The sequence below is a fragment of the Setaria italica genome, chromosome VII (genome assembly GCF_000263155.2).
Source record: "Setaria italica strain Yugu1 chromosome VII, Setaria_italica_v2.0, whole genome shotgun sequence".
Classification (NCBI taxonomy): Eukaryota; Viridiplantae; Streptophyta; class Magnoliopsida; order Poales; family Poaceae; genus Setaria; species Setaria italica.
This window is the reverse complement of record NC_028456.1, coordinates 7,207,253-7,229,999: the sequence shown is the minus strand read 5'-3', so window position 1 is coordinate 7,229,999 and position 22,747 is coordinate 7,207,253. Positions and strand designations below refer to the sequence as shown.

Genomic DNA, 22,747 nt, shown 5'->3' with positions numbered 1-22,747 from the left:
TGAAAAGCCAAACAGTAGAAGGCGCTCTTAAGCAAAGATGAATATGAAAGAAGGCACACAGCAAAACATTCAGCATGAGGGTTTTCCTTCTCCAGCCGTTATTTCAGACATTTGGGACGGCGCGCAGGGTGGCCATCACCTCACATGTCTGAGGTCTGTATTTACAATTATGGATGGATAACAAATGCTGTTATTTGTTTTAGGACTTACACCTAAGCTACTTTGTGCCAGTGGTGTGCATGATTTCCGTCAGTTCTGCAAACACCATGAATTATATGTCCTACCCTATCAGTAAAACTGTCAAAGGATCTGTATCATCAGCACAGAAATATCATCACAGCATTTCGCAAAAAGACCCTGCAAATTTATAGAAGATAGTATCAAATATGCAAGTTTCTGAAAGAGCAATTGCAGACAAAGTGTCCTTTTTCAAACCTTTAGGATCACTGCCTAAAGCAAAATCAAGCACTGTTCAGTTGAGGTCAACCATATCACTTAATCAGTGACGTCTTTTTTGGTAAAATGAATATCCAACAAGAGCAGACAGTAATATAGTCCACAAAACCTGCATAAGAAAAGTAACTGGATCACCAGTTGAATTACGAATTTGCATAATATTAAATTTATCTAACATATATCATTTTACCAATGATGCTGTATATAAAATTACCAAAGCTCAAGTCAGTTGATTGTATGATGGAACTAAATTTCAACATATGGACAGTAGCGCTCAAGATATAGAAAATTACCATATTTATTGTATTCCATCTCTCAAGCTTCCTTATCCTGGATTGCATATCATCAAGAACACTATCTGTAGAAGAAATTTCTCGCATAGGTGAAGATGAATCTGAACTGAAGCTCCCTCCCTGTATTATGATCATTCCAATATATGAGAATAAGTAGACAGAAATCCATGACTTTTATCAGACAAACAGTTGTTCAAGAGCTAAATAGCCCTTGCACATTTTAAAGGCCCAGATGAGGCCATCAATTTACCCTGTTATACATGTAAAAAGAGAAATCAAATTGAGTTTTCTGCTATCATTTAGTTGTTGAAGAGCTAAATAGCCTTGTACTCCATTTTAGAGGTCCAGATGAGGCCGCCCATTAAGTAATAATATATACACTAAAGAGGAGAAATAGAGTTGAGCTGTCTGCTATTTTCTCAGTTGGGACCAGTGCAATAAATAGTGTTAATAGCACCCGCAATAGCACTAGTGGACCCCTACCGCTACAAGGCAGCAGACCTAAGATTGCAAGTTTGGACTTAGCGGATACTATTGTGCTTAGCACCAGCTATTGTGGGTCGCTATTGCTAAAGTTGGGCTGCTATTCGCTATGTTGATGATTAAAGTGACAATGAAGATGTTCCAAATGGCAATAAAAATGTTGAGAATGATAGTTTAGGCGATGATGGGATGACAAATAATGTTCTACTTCACTGACATGAGAATTTAATGTTAATAGTATTTATCCATGCATCTTTTTTTATCTGTTTATTTATGCTTCTTTCTGACTATTGTACCGTGAATTTAATTACTAACTCAAAAACTTTTATTTTTTTTAAAGAAACTTGTTAGTATCTCTATATGCTTCAAAATTTTGACTATTTTTTGAATTCCGATATTAGGACTTACTACCCGCGATCCACTACCCAGGGATTAATCTGCTACTAGACCGCTATACACTATTTATTACCTTGGTTGACACTATGGTTTCAGCTTCCAAGAACTGGCAGGAAATATCTGATTCCTGGTCAAACCGGTCATTTGCAGGATACTAAATTGAGACTAATTTTTATCTGAAATTTGTAACAGAATGACAATGATGAATTAAGGATTCCAGCCAAGATGCCTATAATCAAACTGTGCTGCTTCCAGCAAAACTGGTAGGGGGCAGAAAACCAGCCAATTCTATGCCTTAGAAATGAGACCCTTCCAGCAGTAATAACTACTCCCTCTGTTCCAAAATGTAGGTCGTTTTGGGTTATCTAGATGCATAAGTTTTGTTATGCACCTAAATATAAGATTATGTCTAGATACATAGCAAAATTTATGCATCTAGAAATGCGAAAACGACCTACATTTTGAAACTGGGGGAGTAGATAGAATGCTACATTAATTTAAACAACAAAAAGACATGCTCAATAATATAGGCTAAACAAGAGGACCACAGTATTATCTGTTTGTAAAGCATATTCAAAAGGCCCAAAATGAAGTGATCTGACACTTCAACAAACGTGCCTCATTTATCATATATGGTACAAAATTACCATAAAGAACATTTTACTCGAAGAAAATTGCATAGGAGCTCCCTAGATTTGTTCAACTTACGAATTCATAGAGAGTAGTTAGGTCCCCCCAAACTTAATTCCTCAAGTATACTTAACTTTCAGACAGGGAAACATGTTTTTTGTCTGAAACGTCAAGTAAACTTGACTGGAGGTGATGGGAGTAGTAGTATAATCCGACACGAAAATCTAAAATTTGTGGGAATTTTTTCTTACAAATTGGATTTATTTCGTACATTTATCGATGAGAAAATCTGGGGGTCAGAATTCCTTACAATTTGAAAATGTGAAATGAAATTTCAATAAAATAAAAAAGAAGTCTTCATGTCCCGTTATCAAGGGCCTCGTTTAAAAAAAATACGCCGTCTGGGAGCTTTACCAGGACTCACTAGAAAAACGCCTAAATCCAGAAGTAATCAGAAAAAGAAATTCCATTCTGGGAAAAAAGAGCAATATCGTATTCATCTTCAAGAAAAACAGAGATTGCGTTTTCATTATGGTCTGACAGAACGCCAAGAGCTCCAATTCTTTTTTCTAATAACGTTCCTCGTATGTTAATTGAAACAATATGGTAGCTTAGTGCAGACAATATTATTACTGCCCTCGTGAATAGCATCAAGAAAGGTTCCTAGCATGTTGTACAAAAAAATGTGCATACGTAGAAATCTATAGCAAACATACCTGTGACTGGATGAACTCAACCAGCTCCTGCAGCCTTGCAGCTTGCTGATTGTGAATACCAACAGAAACATTATCATCAGCTGGTAAGCTCTCCAAAATGATTTGAAGATAGCTCTGCATAGCAGCAAGGAACCATGAAACTGAATAAATACAGGAAATAAGTTATGTATATGCCTATGCTTCTCATGGATTGACTCAGGACTCCCAAGTCCTAACCAAACCTTTGTTGTGTATGAACCATCCAAGCTTAGTGCAGAACCAGCAGAGGAAACTATGTCTTTATTTGTCCCTTTAATTTGTAGATATGGAGTTGCCACACCTTGTAGATGGTCAACTTCTATTAAAATCTTCAATGGAGTGAAAAATGCATCAGAATATACTTGGTACTTAAACCAATGTAATTTGAACAGATACAACTGATCCTGCTTCCATCATAATATTTCACATAATGCTATATAAAATACCAGATGAGATGAGCATTGCTTTAGGTATGTAAAGTTACTTATTAAGTAGTTTCAAAGCACAAAATGTGAGATAGGTGCCAGATTCATATGTTCATTCATAATGGTTGTGAGGTACAGGAGATGCAGCAGTCCCTCCCAAGTAACAAGATTGCTCATCTACAGTATGTGTGCTTAATCATGCATAGCACAACAATTATCCCAAAGGATCATTAATCACTGTACAAGCATGTCATAAGACACAATTGCACTGGATTAGGCAGATTTTTACAAGAACAAAAATGATAAAGACTTTGGTCCCATTTGCGATAGGCTAGATGCAAGTTTGGCTCCTTAAAAAAGAAGAGCAACAGTTCTTAAAGAAGATAACAACCTTTCCATCTTGGTAAATGACAGCTGAAGCTTCAATATATGCAACAGCTTGGTAACTACAAAACAGGAACTGAAATAAATTAGTACATTGTAATAGTCGAAGGAATTTCTGAGAGGCTCAAATAATTTAGGAAATATATAGATGGCTTTTGCATATCAACCGAAAATTTACTAGAATACAATCCCAATTTTTTGTTTTATATAGCTCTTCTAGTAATAGCATAGTTCGCAAACTGTCTTAAGTTCAGGTGCACCATTAATTGAACATTCATACTGTTCTTTGGCAATAGTGCCATCATGTGACATCTTACACAGCATCCCACTCGAATGGTACATACTAAAATGGCAACTAAGTGCAACAAGAGACACATTAGTCACAACTCAAGATTTTTTTGTGCGTGTTTGTGTGACGTATGAGTTTCTAAAACTCTTCTTACCGCAGTTCTCCTGTGCATTTGAGGGAAAAAAACTAAAAGTTTGATGTTTACACCTTTGCACCAGCACTTAAATCAAGGAATGCCCAGTACATTTTTTCTTGAAACATGATAAAAGATAGATAATATCAAACAAAGCACCACTTACCCAAGCTTAAGAAGCCCTGCAACAGTGCTGGCACTGATATCAAAATCAACCTTTGGCTGAATAATAAAATTTCCTTCCCTTATAGGCTAGCATATATTGAAGGGAAAAGAAAGGGCAACATGTTACTGACTCGTGTCAAAGAAGCATAAATGAAATAAGATGATAAGTCTACAGACCTCTCGTATTAACAATGCAAATCTTCCTTCACAAATTCTAACCCGGATACACTCGCCTTCCGTGAGCTGTCCATTTGATGGTACGCCAGGAAGCCTTAAGTACACATCAGTAAAGTTCTGGACAGAGCTGCAGACTTTAGTAGCATCTAGTACCTTCAATATGTCTTGGTAGGACACCTAACAAAGGGAGCAAAAACTCATCACTACCCAAAACATGGAATGCACAGTGTTCCCCTAGGCGTCTGCATAGCTGCCCGATGACAAAACCCCACCTAGCTGATTTATCCATCCTAGGCAGCTAATATGTACAAGGCAGTCGCCTCGGCGTACCAAATCACCTATTAGGTACAAAGCATTGATCTGCCTCCCAACTATCAACTATCACCCAGGGGTTAACACTGGAAATGTAGGAATGTAAAGTTGTATGTTTACCTGTTTTTTACTTTTTAACACAAAAAGTGAGCTTTCAGGAGAGAGCACGGGATCAAAATCATTTTGAATCTTAAGCTGCCAAGTACAGAAGGAACGATGCATAAGTCTGAATGCATAATAAGAACAAAACAATGGACAGTTATATAAGGGGAAAATAATCAATTAGATCAACAATTATGTTTCCTGTACTAACATGAGCATGGACAAGATGCGGTTCAATGTATTGCTGAAACAGTGGAAACACAGTGGTCATGATTTCAGTCTGGGAAATAGAAAGGCCTGCACGGCTCTTGTCTCGCTGTATTCTTGTGATAAGGTGTGAATGAACTCCACCAACCTAATGCAAGGGGATATGTTAACCTCAAAACAAATATTTATGGTGAAGTAGGAAAAGGATGGAAACAGACTAGAAATCATTGAAGATTTGAAAAGAAGGATCTTACAACTGCAATCCACAAATCCAGCAATTTCCTTATAGCAGGATGTAAAGTATAGACACCTTCAAAGATTACCTGGTACGCAAATGTAAGTCAAGAAAGGATCACTCCTTATCCATGAGATCTAAGCATTGGAGAACGTAATAAATACCAAAAGTGTGCGTGGAAGACAGTATTATCAAAATCGAACCATATTCTACTACAGTGTCTTCATTCATTCAAATACAAATATGTCAACTTTCTCAGACTTTCATCAATCTATCTATCTATCAAGGTGAATGGGCCCCTAGCTGAGTTGTTTAGATGGTCTTAGTAGCACTCCTCAGGTCCTCGGGAACAGGATCCTCCCCACGCCACGCACCAACAGGATCCGCCAGCATGCTTGCACGCCGGCTGCACCTCCACGCCGCAGCCGGCGCATAGCCGGGATTGAGCCTGAGGCGACTTGTGATGCTTCCTCCACCAGAAACATAAAGAAGGTGATGCGGGCGCTGGACATCCTAGGCGAAACTGGGTATCAGCCAGGAGGCGCTTGACGAATATAGTAAGATGTTCACTTGGTCCTCATCGCTGGTCAATTCACATGCCCAAGCCCTTGCGGCTTTGTTTGGCTGGATTGTCCCTGACGAGGATGTGCTGGAGCAGGAGCTGAGGGCCTAATTCCCTTTTTTCCTGTGTGATCTGTTGGTCGTCTCTTGCTGTGTTATCATGAATCCGTCCAACATCCTATGCTGGAATGTGCGTGGCCTTAATTCTAGGGCCCAACAAGACTCAGTACGTACCTTGGTTAATGCTTCAAAGGTTGATGTAGTATGTATTCAGGAAACAAGGATGGATGGAATCACTCAAGGAATAATATTATCCACTCTTGGCTCGGATTTCTCTCACTTTGTGGAGCTACCTTCAGTTGGGGGCAGTGGCGGGATTCTGGTTGCTTGGAAGCATTGCCTTGGACCTGCGGAGGACGTCCGAGTGAACAATTATTGTGTCTCGGTTCAGTTAAGATGTGTATCGGGCCAACTTGGTGGCTCACATGCGTGTATAGGCCTCAAGGAGATGATAACAAGTTGCTCTTTCTACAAGAGTTGAGGGATGTGAGAGCAGCATGTCATGGACCATGGATAGTACTGGGAGATTTTAATCTTATTGTGAAGGCTGAAGACAAGAACAATGACAATCTGAACCGGGCAATGATGGGCAGGTTTCGCCGGTTAATCAATGACCTTGGGTTGCATGATGTGTACCTGCATGGCCGCAAATTCACTTGGTCAAATCAGCAAGATTCACCCACGCTGGTGAGGCTGGACAGAGTTTTATACTCTACAGAATGGGTCCTGACAACCTGCTGCAAAGTGCCACCACGGATGGATCTGACCATCCCCACTTTTACTCAGCCTCAATGCTGTCAAGCCGGGTAAAGCTACATTCCATTTTGAAGCTTTCTGGACCAAATTGGAGGGCTCTCAGGAGACGGTAGAGCTGGCCTGGACATCTGTCCCAGTGTCTACCTGTCCCTTTGCTACCCTTGCTAGAAAGTTCAATGCTACGGTCAGAGGTCTACAAAGCTGGAGCCACAGGAAGGTCGGTCATGTTAATTCTCAACTGGGCTTGGCCAGGAAAGTCCTTCATCAATTGGAAATAGCACAGGATGCTTGAACTCTATCTAACCAGGAAAGGTGGCTGCATCAACAGCTTAAGAAGCATTCATTAGCCCTCTCATCGCTGCAGCGCACAATTGCTAGAAGTTGATCTCGCATAAGCTGGCTCTCCAAGGGAGATGCCAACACAGCTCTGTTCCATTCACATGCCAGACACCGCAAACGAAAGAACTTCATCTGCAAACTCACTGCTGAGGATGGGCATGTACTCACCAGTCATGAGGACAAGGAAAACAATATTTTTTCCTTCTACAGCAGGCTATTGGGTGAAGCTCATGATCGAGAGGTTACTGTCAATTTGCAAGAGCTGGCCATCCCGCACCATGATCTGTCTGGACTGGAAGCTCCTTTTTCTGAGGAAGAAGTCTGGACTCTGGAAGACAATATGCTCAGTTCCTTCTGACAAGGCCCCAGGGCCGGACCAGGCAATTTCTATAAGCATGCTGGCCTATAATTAAAACTGATGTGATGACAGTTGTCTTGGCCATCTGGAGCAGGAAATTTGGAAACTTTGATTTGTTGAATTCAGCCTACGTCACTCTCATACCTAAAAAGGAGGATGCCATACACATCAAAGAGTACAGACCAATTAGTTTGGTTCACTCCTTTGCCAAGCTTATTACGAAAATCTTAGCCAACCGCTTGGCAGGCCGTCTTGATCAGATGGTTTCTTCCAGCCAGAGTGCTTTCATAAAAGGGCGGTTTATACAGGATAACTTTATGCTGGTGCAGCAAATGGCTCGTTACCTTCACCAACAGAAACAAGCCCGGATTCTGCTAAAGCTTGATATAACAAAGGCCTTTGACTCAGTCTCATGGCCTTTTCTGCTGGAAGTTTTGAGAAATTTGGGCTTTGGACAGATCTGGTGTGACATCATTAGTGGCCTGCTCACTTCTTCATCAACACAGGTGATAGTCAATGGCATTCCTGGAGAGAAAATCACATATCAGCGTGGATTGAGACAAGGAGATCCATTGTCGCCAATGTTATTCATTCTGGTCATGGATGTATTATGTTACATGGTGAAAAAGGCCTCAAGAGGAGGATCTACTTCAACCACTTGCTAGAAGGGCATTGCAGCACCGAGTGTCACTCTATGCAGATGATGTGGTATTATTCCTAAGGCCTTCAGCTGCTGACATTGATATCACTCTGGATATGCTAGAGCTCTTTGGAAACGCTTCTGGTTTAAAAACCAACATTCAGAAGAGCAGCGTACTGCCCATTCAGTGTAAACAAGAGGACAGAGACAATCCAATTGCATCTCCTATGCCAGCTGCTTGATTTTCCTTGCAAATATCTTGGGGTTCCTCTCTCTTTACACAAATTGACCAAGGCTCAAGTCCAACCAATAATTGATAGAATAGCAGACCAACTTCCCGGCTGGAAGGCTGATTTGCTAACAAGGGCAGGGAGGAAAGTTCTTGTTCAGTTTGTGCTTACTTCCATGCTTGTATATTTGACCATGGCTGTGGACCTCCCATCTTGAGCACTTAAGTCCATTGACAAGATCAGGAGGGGTTTCTTATGGAAAGGAAGAAAGGATGCTAAAGGAGGACATTGCTTGGTAGCTTGGCCCAAAGTTACTCATCCACTAGGCTTGGCATATCTAATTTGCAGCAACTTGGTTGGACCCTCAGAATGAGATGGCTCTGGCTACAAAAAACTGAACCTGACAAACCATGGGCCTTCTTCCCCATCCAAGTACATCACTCGGTCAAATCATTCTTCTCTGTGGCCATCATCTCGGAAGTTGGCAACGGCAGGAACACTCTATTTTGGACTAACAGTTGGATCCATGGGCAGAGCCTTGATAAGCTTGTACCACACCTCTTTGGTTCAATCTCTAATCGAGCAAAGAAAAGAACAGTCCATGAAGCTCTAACTGATAGAAGATGGGTTACTGACATAAGAGGAGCTCTCACCCTGGATGTCCTAGTTGAGTACCTTGGCCTATGGGATTTATTATCAGAAAGAGCACTGCAGCCTGAAGTGGAATATTCTCACATATGGCGATTCTCATCATCCGGAAAATATTCAGCGAAGTCAGCATATGAGGCGATGTTTATTGGAGCCATCATTCAAACCTTGGGAAAGGATATGGAAGACTGGGCCCCCGATAAATGCAAATTCTTTATGTGGCTGGTTGCTCATAACAAGTGTTGGACGGCTGATCGGCTTGCCAAAAGAGGACTGCCACATCTTGAGCAGTGCCCTTTTTGTGACCAAGAGGAGGAGACAATCGATCATCTGTTATTATCTTGTGTTTTTGCGCGCCAGACTTGGTTTGAAGTTTTGCAAAAACTTGGTCTGCAAGTGCTTGTTCCACAGACTGAGGATATTTCCTTTGAGGATTGGTGGAACAAGGTTAGCAGCATGGTGAATGGTCAGTTTAAACAGGGGCTCAATTCAACTATAATCTTAGTGGCCTGGTCACTCTGGAACCATCGGAATCGATGCGTTTTTGATGGACTTCAACCTAACCTAAATGGCCTTCTGTCTGTTATTAAGGATGAGCTGCACATGTGGGAAATGGCTGGGGGGTTCTTCAGGTTTTTTACCTTTAAAAAAGCCTGTGCTTCACCCTTCTTTCTTCATAATATATTGATACGCAGCTCTCCTGCGTGTTCAAGAAAAAAAAAGGTCCTGGGGAACCCCGTGGGAGCGAATTTCAGGCTGGGGTTCAAAAAATCCCCTCATCTGTCACCACACCAAAGCACAGGTCAAGGCCTGGCCCAGGTCGCAGCTGTGGTTGGTTTAGTCACATAATGGGTTACGGGCCCCGTGTAAGGGTGGGGCAGAGATTCGGGGGTTTTCTCGCGTGAGAAGGTCCTTCTCTTAGCAAAAACCTAGGGGCTGTCTTACCCCCCGCAGGTCAAGTTTTTCATCTCTCTATCAAGTATACCATAAAATTAAACAGAACCATTCAAACCGGAGATATGGAATTGCATATTCAGAAGATATCACAATGTACCAGAGGATTTAATTCTCCAGAGATGAATACCTTATACTTCCAATACGATAATTGGAAATTTCCAAAATTAGTATCATGCAAGAATAGAAAACTAGGGCAGTTGAAACATAGCAAAATGTACTCAATGAGAGGGTTGGATGGATATATACTTTACCACTCCACTTTCCTCAGAGACTTGAAGCTCCTTGAACCCCTTTCTGCTGAAGTTTTCAAAGTCAAAGCAAGGAACTTCCGCCTTATGACTATTTCTGATTTCCATAATGGTCTGTGTTATAATAATAGTTATAGACAGTAACTAATCAACAATATAGTTGCTAAGATCATGAATTAACACCATAAACTATACAATTTCATAATATAAAATGACCATACATGCCCCTTATTAAATTCTCTCAAAACTCTTTGCTACAACCACTAAACCCCCTTCACATCATTTAATGGGTGGAAGATGGAAACTTGCAACAACAATAGACATTTTGGAATGGTGACTCTCGAGTAACAAGACTCATGTTGTGAAATAGAGGGATTAACGTGCAAACCAAACAATAAGCAACTACAGGTAAATGATAAAGCTACAGACCTATACTGGAACCAGAATACTACCATAAGCACTGTAACTAGGGGGTTGCCGATAATCATAGAGGCCTAATATTATTTTTATGACTTAACTTTCATAGAGAAACAAAAATAAGGCAGCACCTTTTGTGGTTCATATATATTTAAAGAACCGCTGAACCATGAACCGACTACTTTAGGCTCTGTTTGGCATTGATTTCATTAACATGTTTTGGAACTGCTCTAGTAAGGACCAGTTTTTGGTTGCTGCACTGTGGTATCTAGTCCGTTTTTAGACTCATCCTTTACATTGTTTATGTTTCTATAGTTACTCTGAATTAAAGAAAAACACAATTACTAATATCAGCATCTGCACATCCTAACTTGCAGGATCATTAATTGCCACACCTTCAAAATACCAGTGACAATGGTAAGTATGCAAGTTGCACTGATACCAACATAAGGAAATTCGGTAACTGCCTAACCATCAATTTTTGATAAACTAGTTTTGATTAACCTCGCATGTTCAGAAATTTGGAAGCATTCGAAGCATAAGTTACCATACGAAATGAAAAGGTTATAGCACCTTAGTCAGCAAAGCTATATCCAATGAGCTATAATCATCATACTTATAATCTCTCACTTGTTCAGGCTTGTAATAACTTTCCAAGCTTACAACTTCACAGCCAATTATATTTGCCATCTTCTGAGCTAAACTTGTCTTTCCCGATCCACTAGGACCACCTACAAATAATATCAGGAAAAATAGCACAAACTTCAGCACTTAAATCAAAACCCTGAAACGAAATTTGCTAACCAAATGTGGTACCAAAGAGAAAGAGAGGGAGAGAGAGAGAGAGATCTTTGCTATGAAAGTATAGCAGAAACACCAAAAAAAACAAAACTATATTAAGAATGCACTACAGAGGTAGATTAACCCAACCGAGAAGGTTACAGTTTGTGCCTCCCGGAATCTCATGCCTTCTCTGAGTATATGAAAATTAAAATGCACTTGCCTAACCAAGTAATTTCCACGCCTCAGTACTTACTGGATCTTCTTTTGACATAAGTAACTAGCTCCTGTTGTATGATTTGGGGAAGATTTTTCCCAATACTTTGCCTAAGGGCGTCACTACTGTATAAGGTCACCATGGGCCTTAAGAAGTGGGGATGAGGCTAAAGCCAAGTTGTGGTTACATATAAGGCCTTGGAGGGCTTTAAGACGTATTCACACATTAATAAAAAACATAGAGTAAAATACACCGGCGGTCCCTGAACTTGTCTTGTGGTGCCATCCGGATATCTAAACTCTCAAAATGCACCTCTCCAAACTTGTCTCAACGTGTCATCTGGATCCATAAACTCTAGAAGTGCATATTTAGACCCCCAAACTTGTCCTCGGGTTTCATTCGGGTCCCTAAACTCTCAAAATACATTTTCAAATCTTAGAACTTGTCACCTGTCGCTGATGGCAATGCTTCTTCCTCGCTCATTGCCTTCACAACCACCTTATGCTAGTGATCACGCATGTGTTGCTAGGCGCTTGATTGGGGGATCTTAAAATGCACTTTGAGAGTTTAAGGACTCGGATGACACCCTGAGACAAGTTGGGGGACCTAAAAATGTGTTATGGCATCTTGAGACAAGTTCATGGATCTGAAAATACATTTTGAGAGTTTAGGGACCTAGATAACACCCCATGACAAGTTATGGGACTGCCCGTGTATTTTACTCAAAAACATATATGGCAATTATTATTTTTCCCCTTCCCGTTAATCATTTTCACCCCCCCACCCTCCAAAAAAAAAACATTTTCCACAATATTTCCCCTTTCCCTCTCTTTCTAGCTTGTCTAGATCAATCCTAAAGGTTACTTTCCCCCTTCCCTCACCACCATAGTGCCCCTAATCACAACACAGCACCCAGAGTTGGATCTTTGGCAGGGGGTACACAAAAGGAGGGACTCAATGGAGGAGGTGAGGTGAGGATAGGGTGGAACTCAACGACGCAGCTCAGTGGCTATCAATGGGAGCACGGCAGCACCCTCCTCCCCATGGGGTGATGTCCTATTCCAATGCCCCTTTTTCATACCAGCATCTTCCTCCCCATTGTGTGCTATCCTCCCCATTCTCTACTTCTCACCCATGGCGGGCAACAATGAGTAGCACCATCCTCATTCTCTCCCATGTCTGACAACAACAAGAAACAGTGACAATTGTTGCAAAATTTTATCTGAAGCCTAGAGGTGGGTCTTTAGTTTTTCCTGGCAAAGACCAATGTCAAGTGTATAAGGTATCCCTTTTTTGTACTCTGTAAGGTATCCTTAAGGTGCCAGTTCAGCCTTAAGGTCTCCCTTTGCACAACAATAGGGGTGCCCTAGGCAGTTACCGTCACTGATCAGAATCAGTGGATATACTGACATTTAAATCAACACCAGGAGAGCATGATATGTAACCAGTGCAGAAACATAAAAGAGATAAACCCACTAACAATAGTAATACTTGCACAACCAGATTCCCATAAGTATACAGTGATGAAATGAAATTCTGCCTAGATCTTAGCATCCAGCACAGCATACACCACTCAGACCAAGAATAGGTACATTTTTGTCCCAATAATTGTACATCTGTATCCATTATTTTTGGTGTTTTTCCAGTCACTGAAGCCTACCATCACTGGAAATCCATTCAATTAGGATCCTGACCAAGCAGTAGGAACCTATAATTCTAAAATACTTCAGTAGGAACCTATAGTTCTAAAATTGCTATTATGAATATTTGGATTTGTAAGGCAAATTGAATGGTTTCTGAGCCAGATGCAATTCTATATAACCTTTTTAGCCATCAACTACAAAAAGGCAGATGTTTTCTCTACAGTTGAGTCTAAACGCTAAACACAATTCTACAATGTTGAGAAAAAATGGTGGAGGAATTACCAATCCCAACAATCACAGGATAACCTTTGTTCTCCAACAATGCCTGATAGATAACATAATACACAATTAATGTGATATCAGTTACATATGTTTATAAATTAACAATTGGCATACATAGACTTGAGGCTCCATTTACCTGAATTGCTTGAACTGATAGAAGAAGGCCCCTATCCAAATCATAGGAATCTGGAAGAGGAGCTAGCTGGATGTTACTTCTTGAAGAAGAATCTGAAAACATGTAATAGATAATCATTACATGCTATTGATTGGACTCCATGGTCCTAAGCCTCTTCTTTTTCTTTCCAAAATAGTCCATGGAAACAGAATCACAAATTCCCATGCAAAATTAAAGTTAGTAACCTGTGATAAACTGCCATTTTGCCAGAACATGTTCCTGTTCCAACTTTTTGGGCGGAGATCTCGTCCACGGTTGCATCAAGTCATCAAGATTTGTAATGTTTTCAGCAGAAACACGAATTGGTTTAGGTGCAGCAATTTTCTTTTCTTGGCTTTCAGTTAGAAGTGTGCTAGAGACTGGTGGTGGTGTATTAAGTCGCGGAACCCCTAATATCAAAAGGGCAACTTATTAGCAAACTGGTCTAGTTGCAAATTAAGGGAATAATGGATATTTTTACCTTTGCTATCCAATATCATTTCTAGGTATGACTTTGTGATCCATGGCCCCTTTATACCAAGCTTAGAAGATTCCGCTGCAACAACCTAAATTATGTAAGTCAGTTAAATTTTTTCAATCTTTATCCAGTGTTCAATCACAATTTAAGAATTCATAATCATAGATATTTCTCCTCTTGGAGAAACATGTTGACAACACAATGACAGCAGTAGCAATCATGAACATCAATCTTTCAATTAGTCCACTATAACATTCACAACATAAAAGGTCCTATAGCTCCAGGTATCTGATGTTGGCCCAAAATGACCTTTTCCATTAATCACACATAGATACACATAGATAGCAGTTTGGGGGGGGGGGGGGGGGGGGGGGGGGCGGTACATATAGAGATAAGGCAGGGGTAGGTAGCAGGGGTAATTTAGGAATAAGTAGCTACTACATAGATAGATAAGGTGCACATGCACCACCAACTACACCCAACACACACATGACTTATGCTATCACCTGATATACAATTCATAAGCTTCCTAGAAGTAAACAGGTATAACAAATAGTTGATGTATGTTAATGACATCTCTTATTAATATTATAGGAATAGTTGTGTTTTTAAGGGTGCCTCGCCTAATTTCAGCATTCTCATGCAAGACATTAGAGATGAGGCTAAATTGTGTATGGCAGGGGCCAAAAAGCCTTAATAGCGTGTGGCCATGAGAGTTTATATGGTCGATGGTCGTGTCCTAGTTTTATTCAACGAACCACTATGTAATTAGCATCACACAAATGGGTGAGTCTTCTTAGACTCCTTTTCTTCTTAATATAATGATACGCATTAGGGGGGAAAAGACACATCTTAACAATGACATAGGAGGAAAATTTAATATACAAGTGTCAAACTCAAATATTTAATATGAAAATGTGATAATGAGCATTAAAGAAAAATATTAACGAGTTATATGACCATATGCAATAAAAGTCAGACTAAATATTTTAAGCGAAAAAGCAGACATAATTGAAGCACAAGAAGATGAAATCAACAAATTTTAGCACAAGATAAAAGGTACTAGCATTTATCAGATTTAAGGATGGACATAAAACAGTAGGTGGCAAAACCCAGGAATGGACATCATGTTTGATTAATTTAGAAATCCCCAAGATTATAGAAAAAAATGAGTGCGATGCAGAGCACAAATGAGTCATAACTCATCACCTAGCATAGAAGAATGTATACCTTTCTACTTGGGCCTTTTAACACCAAAAAGGTCTCATTTAGGGTGTCGATGGCCTCTACCGCTATCAGTAATTGATCTCTATTGACAGACGTGCTTGTACGTTTAAAGCTAACAACAACACTGTATCCCAAGGCCAACAATCCTCCAAGAGTTGTTCGTCCAACCTGAGATCATTCAGAAACATGCAGCATGGTCAGAATGTTCACCTACAATGCTGTAAGTTTTAGTGGTACAAGGTGTCCCATAAAACAATTTAGCTCTTTATATACGAAGGGCTTCACCCAGACTGACAATAAAAACACTTGTTCGTTGTGACTTAAATGCAATAAAGTAATGAAACATATTTCATCTTAGGGAGTGTGATCCAGTAGAAGCTGCATAAGAAATTATGTTTTAATATCATTCCCGAATAAATTAAGATCATCTGCAATATCTTGCAGCATAAACACGCATTTATATGAAGCACTGTATACCAAAAAGAAGGGCAAGCAGACACACTGTTACGGATGCATTTGCTGATGAGAAATGGCTAGAAGGTATTCAGGGGGAGATATCCTTGGAAACGCAGATGGAATATCTTGAGCTATGGGACATATTAGAAGGGGTGGAACTACAGGAGGGGATTCCTGATAAGCATATTTGGAAGTTTTCAGCCTCAGGAGACTACACAGCTAAATCTGCCTGTGATGCACTTTTTGTGGGAGCTCTCAGCTTAGCACCGTATGAGCGTATCTGAAAATCTTGGGCGTCTCGTAAGTGTCGCTTCTTCATGTGGCTGGTTGCTCACAATCGCTGTTGGACAGCAAACAGGTTGGCTCGGCGAGGCCTTCCTCACCCAGACAGATGTGTGCTATGTGATCAAGAGGAGAACATTCAGCACCTCTCATTGGATGTGTGTTTGCAAGACAATTCTGGTATGACATCCTACTTAGCATCGGTCTTGCTTCGCTTGCCCCACAGCTGGTCGATTTGTCCTATGATGCTTGGTGGGACAAGGAGGCATTGAAGTAAGCGGAGATGCGCGTAAGGGTCTGAATTCCCTCATCATCCTTGGCGCCTGGACCATCTGGAAGCATTGAAACGATTGTGTCTTCAATGGGGCTGCCCCTAGCATGTCTTCGGCACTCAACATTGCTAGGGAGGAAGCCCTCTTATGGTCTATGGCTGCTGCTAAGGGATTATCCCAGTGCACAGCTTGGGGTGATGGTTAGAGGATTTTTTGGTCAGGTCTTCCTTCTCAGTCATAGGTGATTAAGCTCCTTTTTGGTCAGCTTGTGTGTGTGTATTTTGGGTCTATGTATGACTCCAATCTCTTCTATTAATACAATGATACGCAGTTGTCCTGCATATTCAAGAAAAAAAATAGTAATCTCTAGTTGCAGTGCAGTAAATCAACCCCCCAGTAACTCTGGGAGCTTGGTGGATGATGGCAAGTAAAAGGGTGGACAGATTGTTGAGAAAAAGATTTAACTCCCCGGTAACTCTGGGAGCTTGGTCGATATAAAAAGAAAGCAATGATTGTGTGTTCAACAGAGCATCACCGAGTGTTCAAAGGGGGTCCTTCGGCTGGTGGGAAGAGGTCTGTCTGTAATGTGACGCCTAACGTGAGAGCCTTATGCACCTGTCCTATGTATTCAAGAAAAGTAATCTAATGTTTATTACATGTTTGAGTGAAGGATGCCGTTATGCCCTGTTTGGCAAAGCTATAGTTCCAGAAAATTTTTGGATCACTTGAGCTAGATATTGGTAGCTCCAAAAAATCCTGGAACTGGAGGAGCAATCCCAAACAAGCCCGTATATGTGCTCTCAACACTGGCAAACACATACTATTTCACCTTAGTAAGACAGCACCAATTCTCTTTCCAGAATGATAAAGCAATGCAAGTTTTCAGCTCTTGTTCAGCAACATAAGGAAAAATAAAACAGATCCTTTTAAGATCAGTGCATACCTCAAACTCAGCTTTTGGACGGATTATAAAGTATTTGTCAACAATCCTCTGGTCTCCAAGAGATAGGTAGTATCTTATTCCACATTGTCTTACTTTAATCCAATCATCAATCTTCATTTCTTCAGAAGCAAAAGGTGGCCTAAGGTACATCTCAATAAAGCTGGGATAATTAACAAACCAATCATCACAAAGTAAAATGAACACACATAAGGTTGATGAAGGTACAAGGGAACTCTACAGAGGCTGTCAGGATCCTGATCTTGGTAGTATCTTTAACATTTGACAGGAATAATCATAAAATTACAATCCTGCCAGATTTATAAAATCACAAACATTTCTAATGAAAATCGTTGACAAGATTTTGTAGTTTGCACGCATTTGAGTGTGATATGTGCTACCCCATGTATTTACTAAAAAAATTACACAGCCGCATGTACAATAAATGTTGTAGTCCCCCCCCCCCCGAAAAAAAAAACTTTTTTTTGGGTGGGGTGGGGTGGGGGGGGGTATGCTGCCCATGTTCTAAATGGATGCATTTATTCAAAGGATATTCAATTATACGTGTATTGTTTAAATTTATGCCGTATACAGGGTGAAAATGAAATAAAAAAAATACACTGATAGAACTAGAAGTAATGGAAGTGTTGACAAAGGTTATGTTGACTTAGTTTGCGGTCAGGATTGTGTTAGAACCAATCCTGATTCCTGAGCACAAATAATTAACAATTTTCAAGTTACTATCCATGACCCAATATAGGTTTAAGTCCAAGCATACAATTGTGCAATCGCACACTCCTACAATCTTGACAACCTTAAACTCTCAGAACTACTCCAGCTGAGTGTGCAAATAAATTAAGAGGGTGAAGAGGATAGATGCACTCACTTCTCAGTTTCTGCTTTATTTTGATCAAAAGAATAGAACTTTGTGCCATCTGGTGACTACAATAAAATAAGAAAAGTTAAAAAAAAACAAAGCATATAAGTAGGTGGAAAGAATAAGCATAGCTACAAGCAAGCAATTAGTAAGCACATTATGATTGTGTACCACAGCTTAATTTCGCTGGATATTAGATTGTGAGGATAAAAAACCACTTAAAATGAAATGTTGAAAATGAGCATGAGTAAAAAGGCCACATTTCAGTCGAGGTCTTCAAATTCAATATTCAAATGTAACATAGGTTCATAATTATGGCATTTCAGATACAGCATTCGCCACATGTAGAATTTTCTGAAAGCAGTGTGCTCTCCAAGGCCAACCTTTTGCTCATTTAGCATTTACAATTTACAGTTCTGACCAATTTGATCACACATACACTAAAAACACAAGATTGAAATGCATCTGTTTGTAAAATCAGCGCTGTCAAATTAACATTCAAATATGAACATTGAACTGAATTTAAACAGCAGTATTTTTGTCATGAAACGTCACAGGACGATCAGGTAAAACTAGTGAATGACTACAAATATCATTCTTGAAATGACGTAAGGGTTTTCCAGCTAAGAACAGAAATTAAAGGAATCTTAGGTGGAATACTTCAAAGTGCAAACCGGTCTCTGGCTGACCAGTTGTCATAGGCTGGCATGGAACTGGTGCAGGAAGTACAAATGGGAGGCGCAAGGATGTGTGACCCTAGAGCTGTCTGGAGGCAGGACAAGGTACGCCTTGGACCCAGACACGGACAAGAACATACTCCATACAATATTCTTCCTTAATCACAATCGATATGCCTCAGTTCCTTAGGTCGTGATAAGGCCCTAACAAATGTTAGCTAATCACAGCTATGTCAAGAATGGGATACATAACCTCAACACCTCTAATTATCCTAACAAACTGGGAAAGCAAGCAAATTCTTAACTATCTGTTGACCGCTGTGGTCATGTGAAGATGTGGTTGGATATATAAGATTGGCTAGTGCCAGCACCTGGCATATGTGCAGCTCCAATATTGCCAGTATTGACGCTTGTTGTGCTAGACTCACTAAAGCTAGTACCCCAATACTGTGTGTTCAGAACTAGGCGACCAACCATCTAGCAGGAACTGTTATAAGAATTTTTGGTGCAAGGACTAACAAAAGAGGATGCTGACACAATGTTATTTATTCCAGAAAAATATGATTATTCATCTCAATAAAACAAAAATAATACCACATTTTTTAAAAAAAACTTTCATCCAGTCAAGAATACTATATAGTATATAATAAAAATCATCAAAGATTAAAAGAAATGAATCTTGCATGAAATAAGCAGCAACATTGATATTAACAACAGTATTAGTAAACAGCAATCCTTTGCTGACCTCATTTTTGCACTTTAGCTTGTAGTAAGGTTCTCGGAATGAGCAGACAAAGCTGTTGTCAATCCTAATCTGCACCAGTAAATCACTAGCAAACATCATGACCAAAGAACTGAATGAATGCCAAAAAACAAAAGAAGATAACAGCAATGGATAGACAAACGGAGTACTTGTGCATGATGCAGGTCTGGCTCAATGTGCTTCCTAAACAATGGAAATATGCTGTCGATCAGATAGTCCAATGAGCAAGAATCTCCAATATCATGCTGAACTTTAGAAAGCAGACTAAAATGAACACCACCAACCTGAAACTCATTTGCAAGGTTACTCAACAGGTAAGATTACTGTTCTGCGAATAAGTCTTCACAAAAGTAACTAACAGAATGTAGAGAATTATCATGTTTACCACAGCAACCCGGATATCAAGCAATGACCTTAGTGTTGAATGCAGAGCATACGCACCATCAACAATCACCTAGAAGGATAACTTGTATCAGAAGACATAAAATTGGCAAAGAATTTATATTAGTATAGCATGTATTGCTGAGATATTGCACCACTCCAGATGAAGAAATCTTCAGTTCCCTCCAACCTGTGCGTTTCTTCTCTTGAAAATCAACTAGTGGCACCATCGTATCTTTACCCTTTACAAGATCCTGCTCAGTAGACATGACCATATGGGAGTCAACACCATATCGATAAAATTTGTGCAATTAACACTTGAAACAAGCAAACCACATACAATTAAAATAGCGCAATCAACATGTAAAATATTGAGCCAACCAACTGTGCTGAGTATCGATAAGAAAAGCCAGCATTAGTTTTACAAACTTTGGACAAATCTACAAAATAATAATACCAAATTTGTGCATATAAAGGTCCAACAGCAAATCATCACAGTAAAATACCAAAACCATGGGGAGCAGTCTCCAAGATATATTTGATAAAACTAAAACATTACACCATAAGAGGCTGTTTGGTAGTCAACCACATCCTGCCACGCTGCAGGTGTGATGGCGCCACCGTTTAGCGCCGACTTTCGGTGCCACACACTGTGGAGGGATTTGCTACAGTTCTGCGTGTGCCTGACAAATCCATTTCTCCAACCAGGCAGCAGCCAGACTTCTTGTGGCGCCGCAGCACCTTGGGCGTGGCAAGTGGAGGCAGGGAACCAAGCAGGCCCTAAGTCTTCGTAGAGGTTAGGGATGCTAAATCTTGCAGAATCTGGACCTTTCAATGTCCCAATACACTAAGAGATTTAAAGCATTATAAATTCACAGGTAAGTAGATCAGAACCAAGGAGTATTGGGTTTTCCATATACTGACACCATTATTTATTTGGTGATCAGGCACATAAGTTCCCAGCTTAGATAACACTCTGGATTTGCACTTTATTACCTCTATAAGACAATCGGAATGCTTGTTCACACAAGTATGCGATATGTGGCCCTGAGCCCAACCTTTAATGCAGTTGAAAGGCACAGGCACACTGCTGGTATAATGGAAAGAAGATATGCTAGAACTTACAAGAACAAAAAAATGAAAGGATATAAGCTAAGTCTAGGTAATCTATGCACAAGGATAATAACAAGAAGGCTCTAAGCACTAAAAAGGAAGTGCCTAACAGCATGTGACAGGGAAACCAACACATTGCTGTATATATATATGTGTATATATATATATACATATGCAAAGATCTAATACAAGAATAAGATATGTCCTTCTAATTCAGTCGCATGTAGTCACTATTTATTAACTGGCCAATAATATTTGTAAAGCCCAGGTTCCATTTGTTCCTGCACGACCATAACCAAAAGTTCAAACAGCTGTTAAATCGCCATGTAGTCGTCATACGGCAATATCTTTTAGTGCAAATTCAATAAGTGTGACTCCCTTATAAAAAAGAACGGTTCTATCGTTCAATCCCATAGAGGACTGAAAGAGAATTTGATGGCAAAAAGGTAAACACCGGATAGTGGATACTTCTTTTTCTGAAAACAACTCCATGTATCCCATGCGTCCCCCCATTAATTCAATTCTCCTTCAACAACGACCACTAGTGCAGCCCTACCAAACGGTACAATCGGCAAGCGATTGAAGCCCACCAGTTCTCACCACACCTTGGACCGTCATTAAAGCAAGCAGCTGGTGTGCATCTAACCAATCCGACCCAAAACCCAATTGGTCGAGAGGAGGGAAAACCCAGACCCACACCTGGAGGTTGCGCGTGAGTGCGTCGAAATCAATGGCGTCGATGTCGCTGCTGCCATCATCGCCACCAGCTCCCGTGCGGTAGTCCTCCATGGAGACAATCACGACGCACCCAAGGACCGACGCCACCTTCTCCGCCAAGCTGCACAGCACAACACCACGAAAAGCACTACGAAATCAACACCTCTCCCCAAAAATTAGCGCGATTGATAGGGAGGAGCGTATGATGTCGCCGCCGTACCTGGTCTTGCCGGAACCGGTGGGTCCGCCGATGCCGACGGTAACGATGTGTCCATCCTTGCGCGCGCGCAGCTCCTGGATCGCCTTCACGAGGAGGTAGTACCCGCGGTCGAATGACTGGGAAAAACAGCGGAGGAAGGGATTAGGGCGAGGAATGGATAAGGAGAGAGAAGGAGAGGGGAGACGAGGGGGAGAGGGTTTACCACGTGGAGGGGGAGGGACTGGAGGATGGATGAGGATGCGGCGGCGGAGGCGGAGGTCGGGGAGGGAGGGGAGGAGGGGTGGTGGAGGAGGAGGTCGCGGCCGCCGGCCTCGAGGCAGCGCTGCACGAGGTCGGCGTTCATGGCGACGCCGCGGAGGTGGAGTGCGGAGAAAGGAAGGGAGAAGCGTTTGTTGCTTGTAAGTTGCTGGAACTGCCACTGCTGCTGCTTGGCGTGTGGGACGCTGGACCCGGCGGCCTGGGGCAGGGTTGGGCCGAGCCGGACGTATGGGCCAAATTGACAACATATGAGGTAGCACAAAATTGATAAACAAAAATAATTAGGGGGTGTTTGGATACGAGGTGAGAGTGTCACATCGGATGTTCGGATGCTAATTAGAAGGATTAAACATGAGCTAATAATAAAACTAATTG

The 22,747-nt window shown here is 40.9% G+C and overlaps 2 protein-coding genes across 4 annotated transcripts; one reads left to right on the top strand and one right to left on the bottom strand.

The window, feature by feature from the left end:
• Positions 1 to 27: 27 nt before the first annotated feature.
• LOC101769540 lies at positions 28 to 22,515 on the bottom strand. 3 transcript variants are annotated; one of them, XM_012847903.2, is made up of 27 exons: positions 22,317 to 22,515; positions 22,115 to 22,230; positions 21,877 to 22,015; positions 20,220 to 20,318; positions 20,069 to 20,137; positions 19,833 to 19,967; positions 19,666 to 19,734; positions 18,253 to 18,308; positions 17,370 to 17,529; positions 15,420 to 15,584; positions 14,193 to 14,277; positions 13,918 to 14,121; positions 13,694 to 13,785; positions 13,558 to 13,600; positions 11,209 to 11,366; positions 10,222 to 10,332; positions 5,441 to 5,509; positions 5,191 to 5,334; positions 4,998 to 5,072; positions 4,566 to 4,742; positions 4,390 to 4,475; positions 3,809 to 3,863; positions 3,196 to 3,321; positions 2,975 to 3,088; positions 750 to 869; positions 436 to 565; positions 28 to 357 (listed from the first exon to the last, which is right to left on the bottom strand). In XM_012847903.2, the coding sequence occupies exons 1-26, from the start codon at positions 22,455 to 22,457 to the stop codon at positions 500 to 502; spliced, it is 2,874 nt and encodes a 957-aa protein (XP_012703357.1). In that variant the 5' UTR covers positions 22,458 to 22,515; the 3' UTR covers positions 28 to 357; positions 436 to 499. The 3 variants fall into 3 exon arrangements, with proteins under 3 accessions (XP_012703357.1, XP_012703358.1, XP_022684048.1); XM_012847904.2 differs by having other exon boundaries at positions 17,370 to 17,508; XM_022828313.1 differs by lacking the exon at positions 3,196 to 3,321.
• Positions 7,515 to 10,209, top strand: LOC111257920. The gene has a single exon (XM_022828314.1). It carries the CDS (start codon positions 8,735 to 8,737, stop codon positions 9,860 to 9,862), a length of 1,128 nt encoding a protein of 375 aa, XP_022684049.1. The 5' UTR covers positions 7,515 to 8,734; the 3' UTR covers positions 9,863 to 10,209.
• Positions 22,516 to 22,747: the final 232 nt, after the last annotated feature.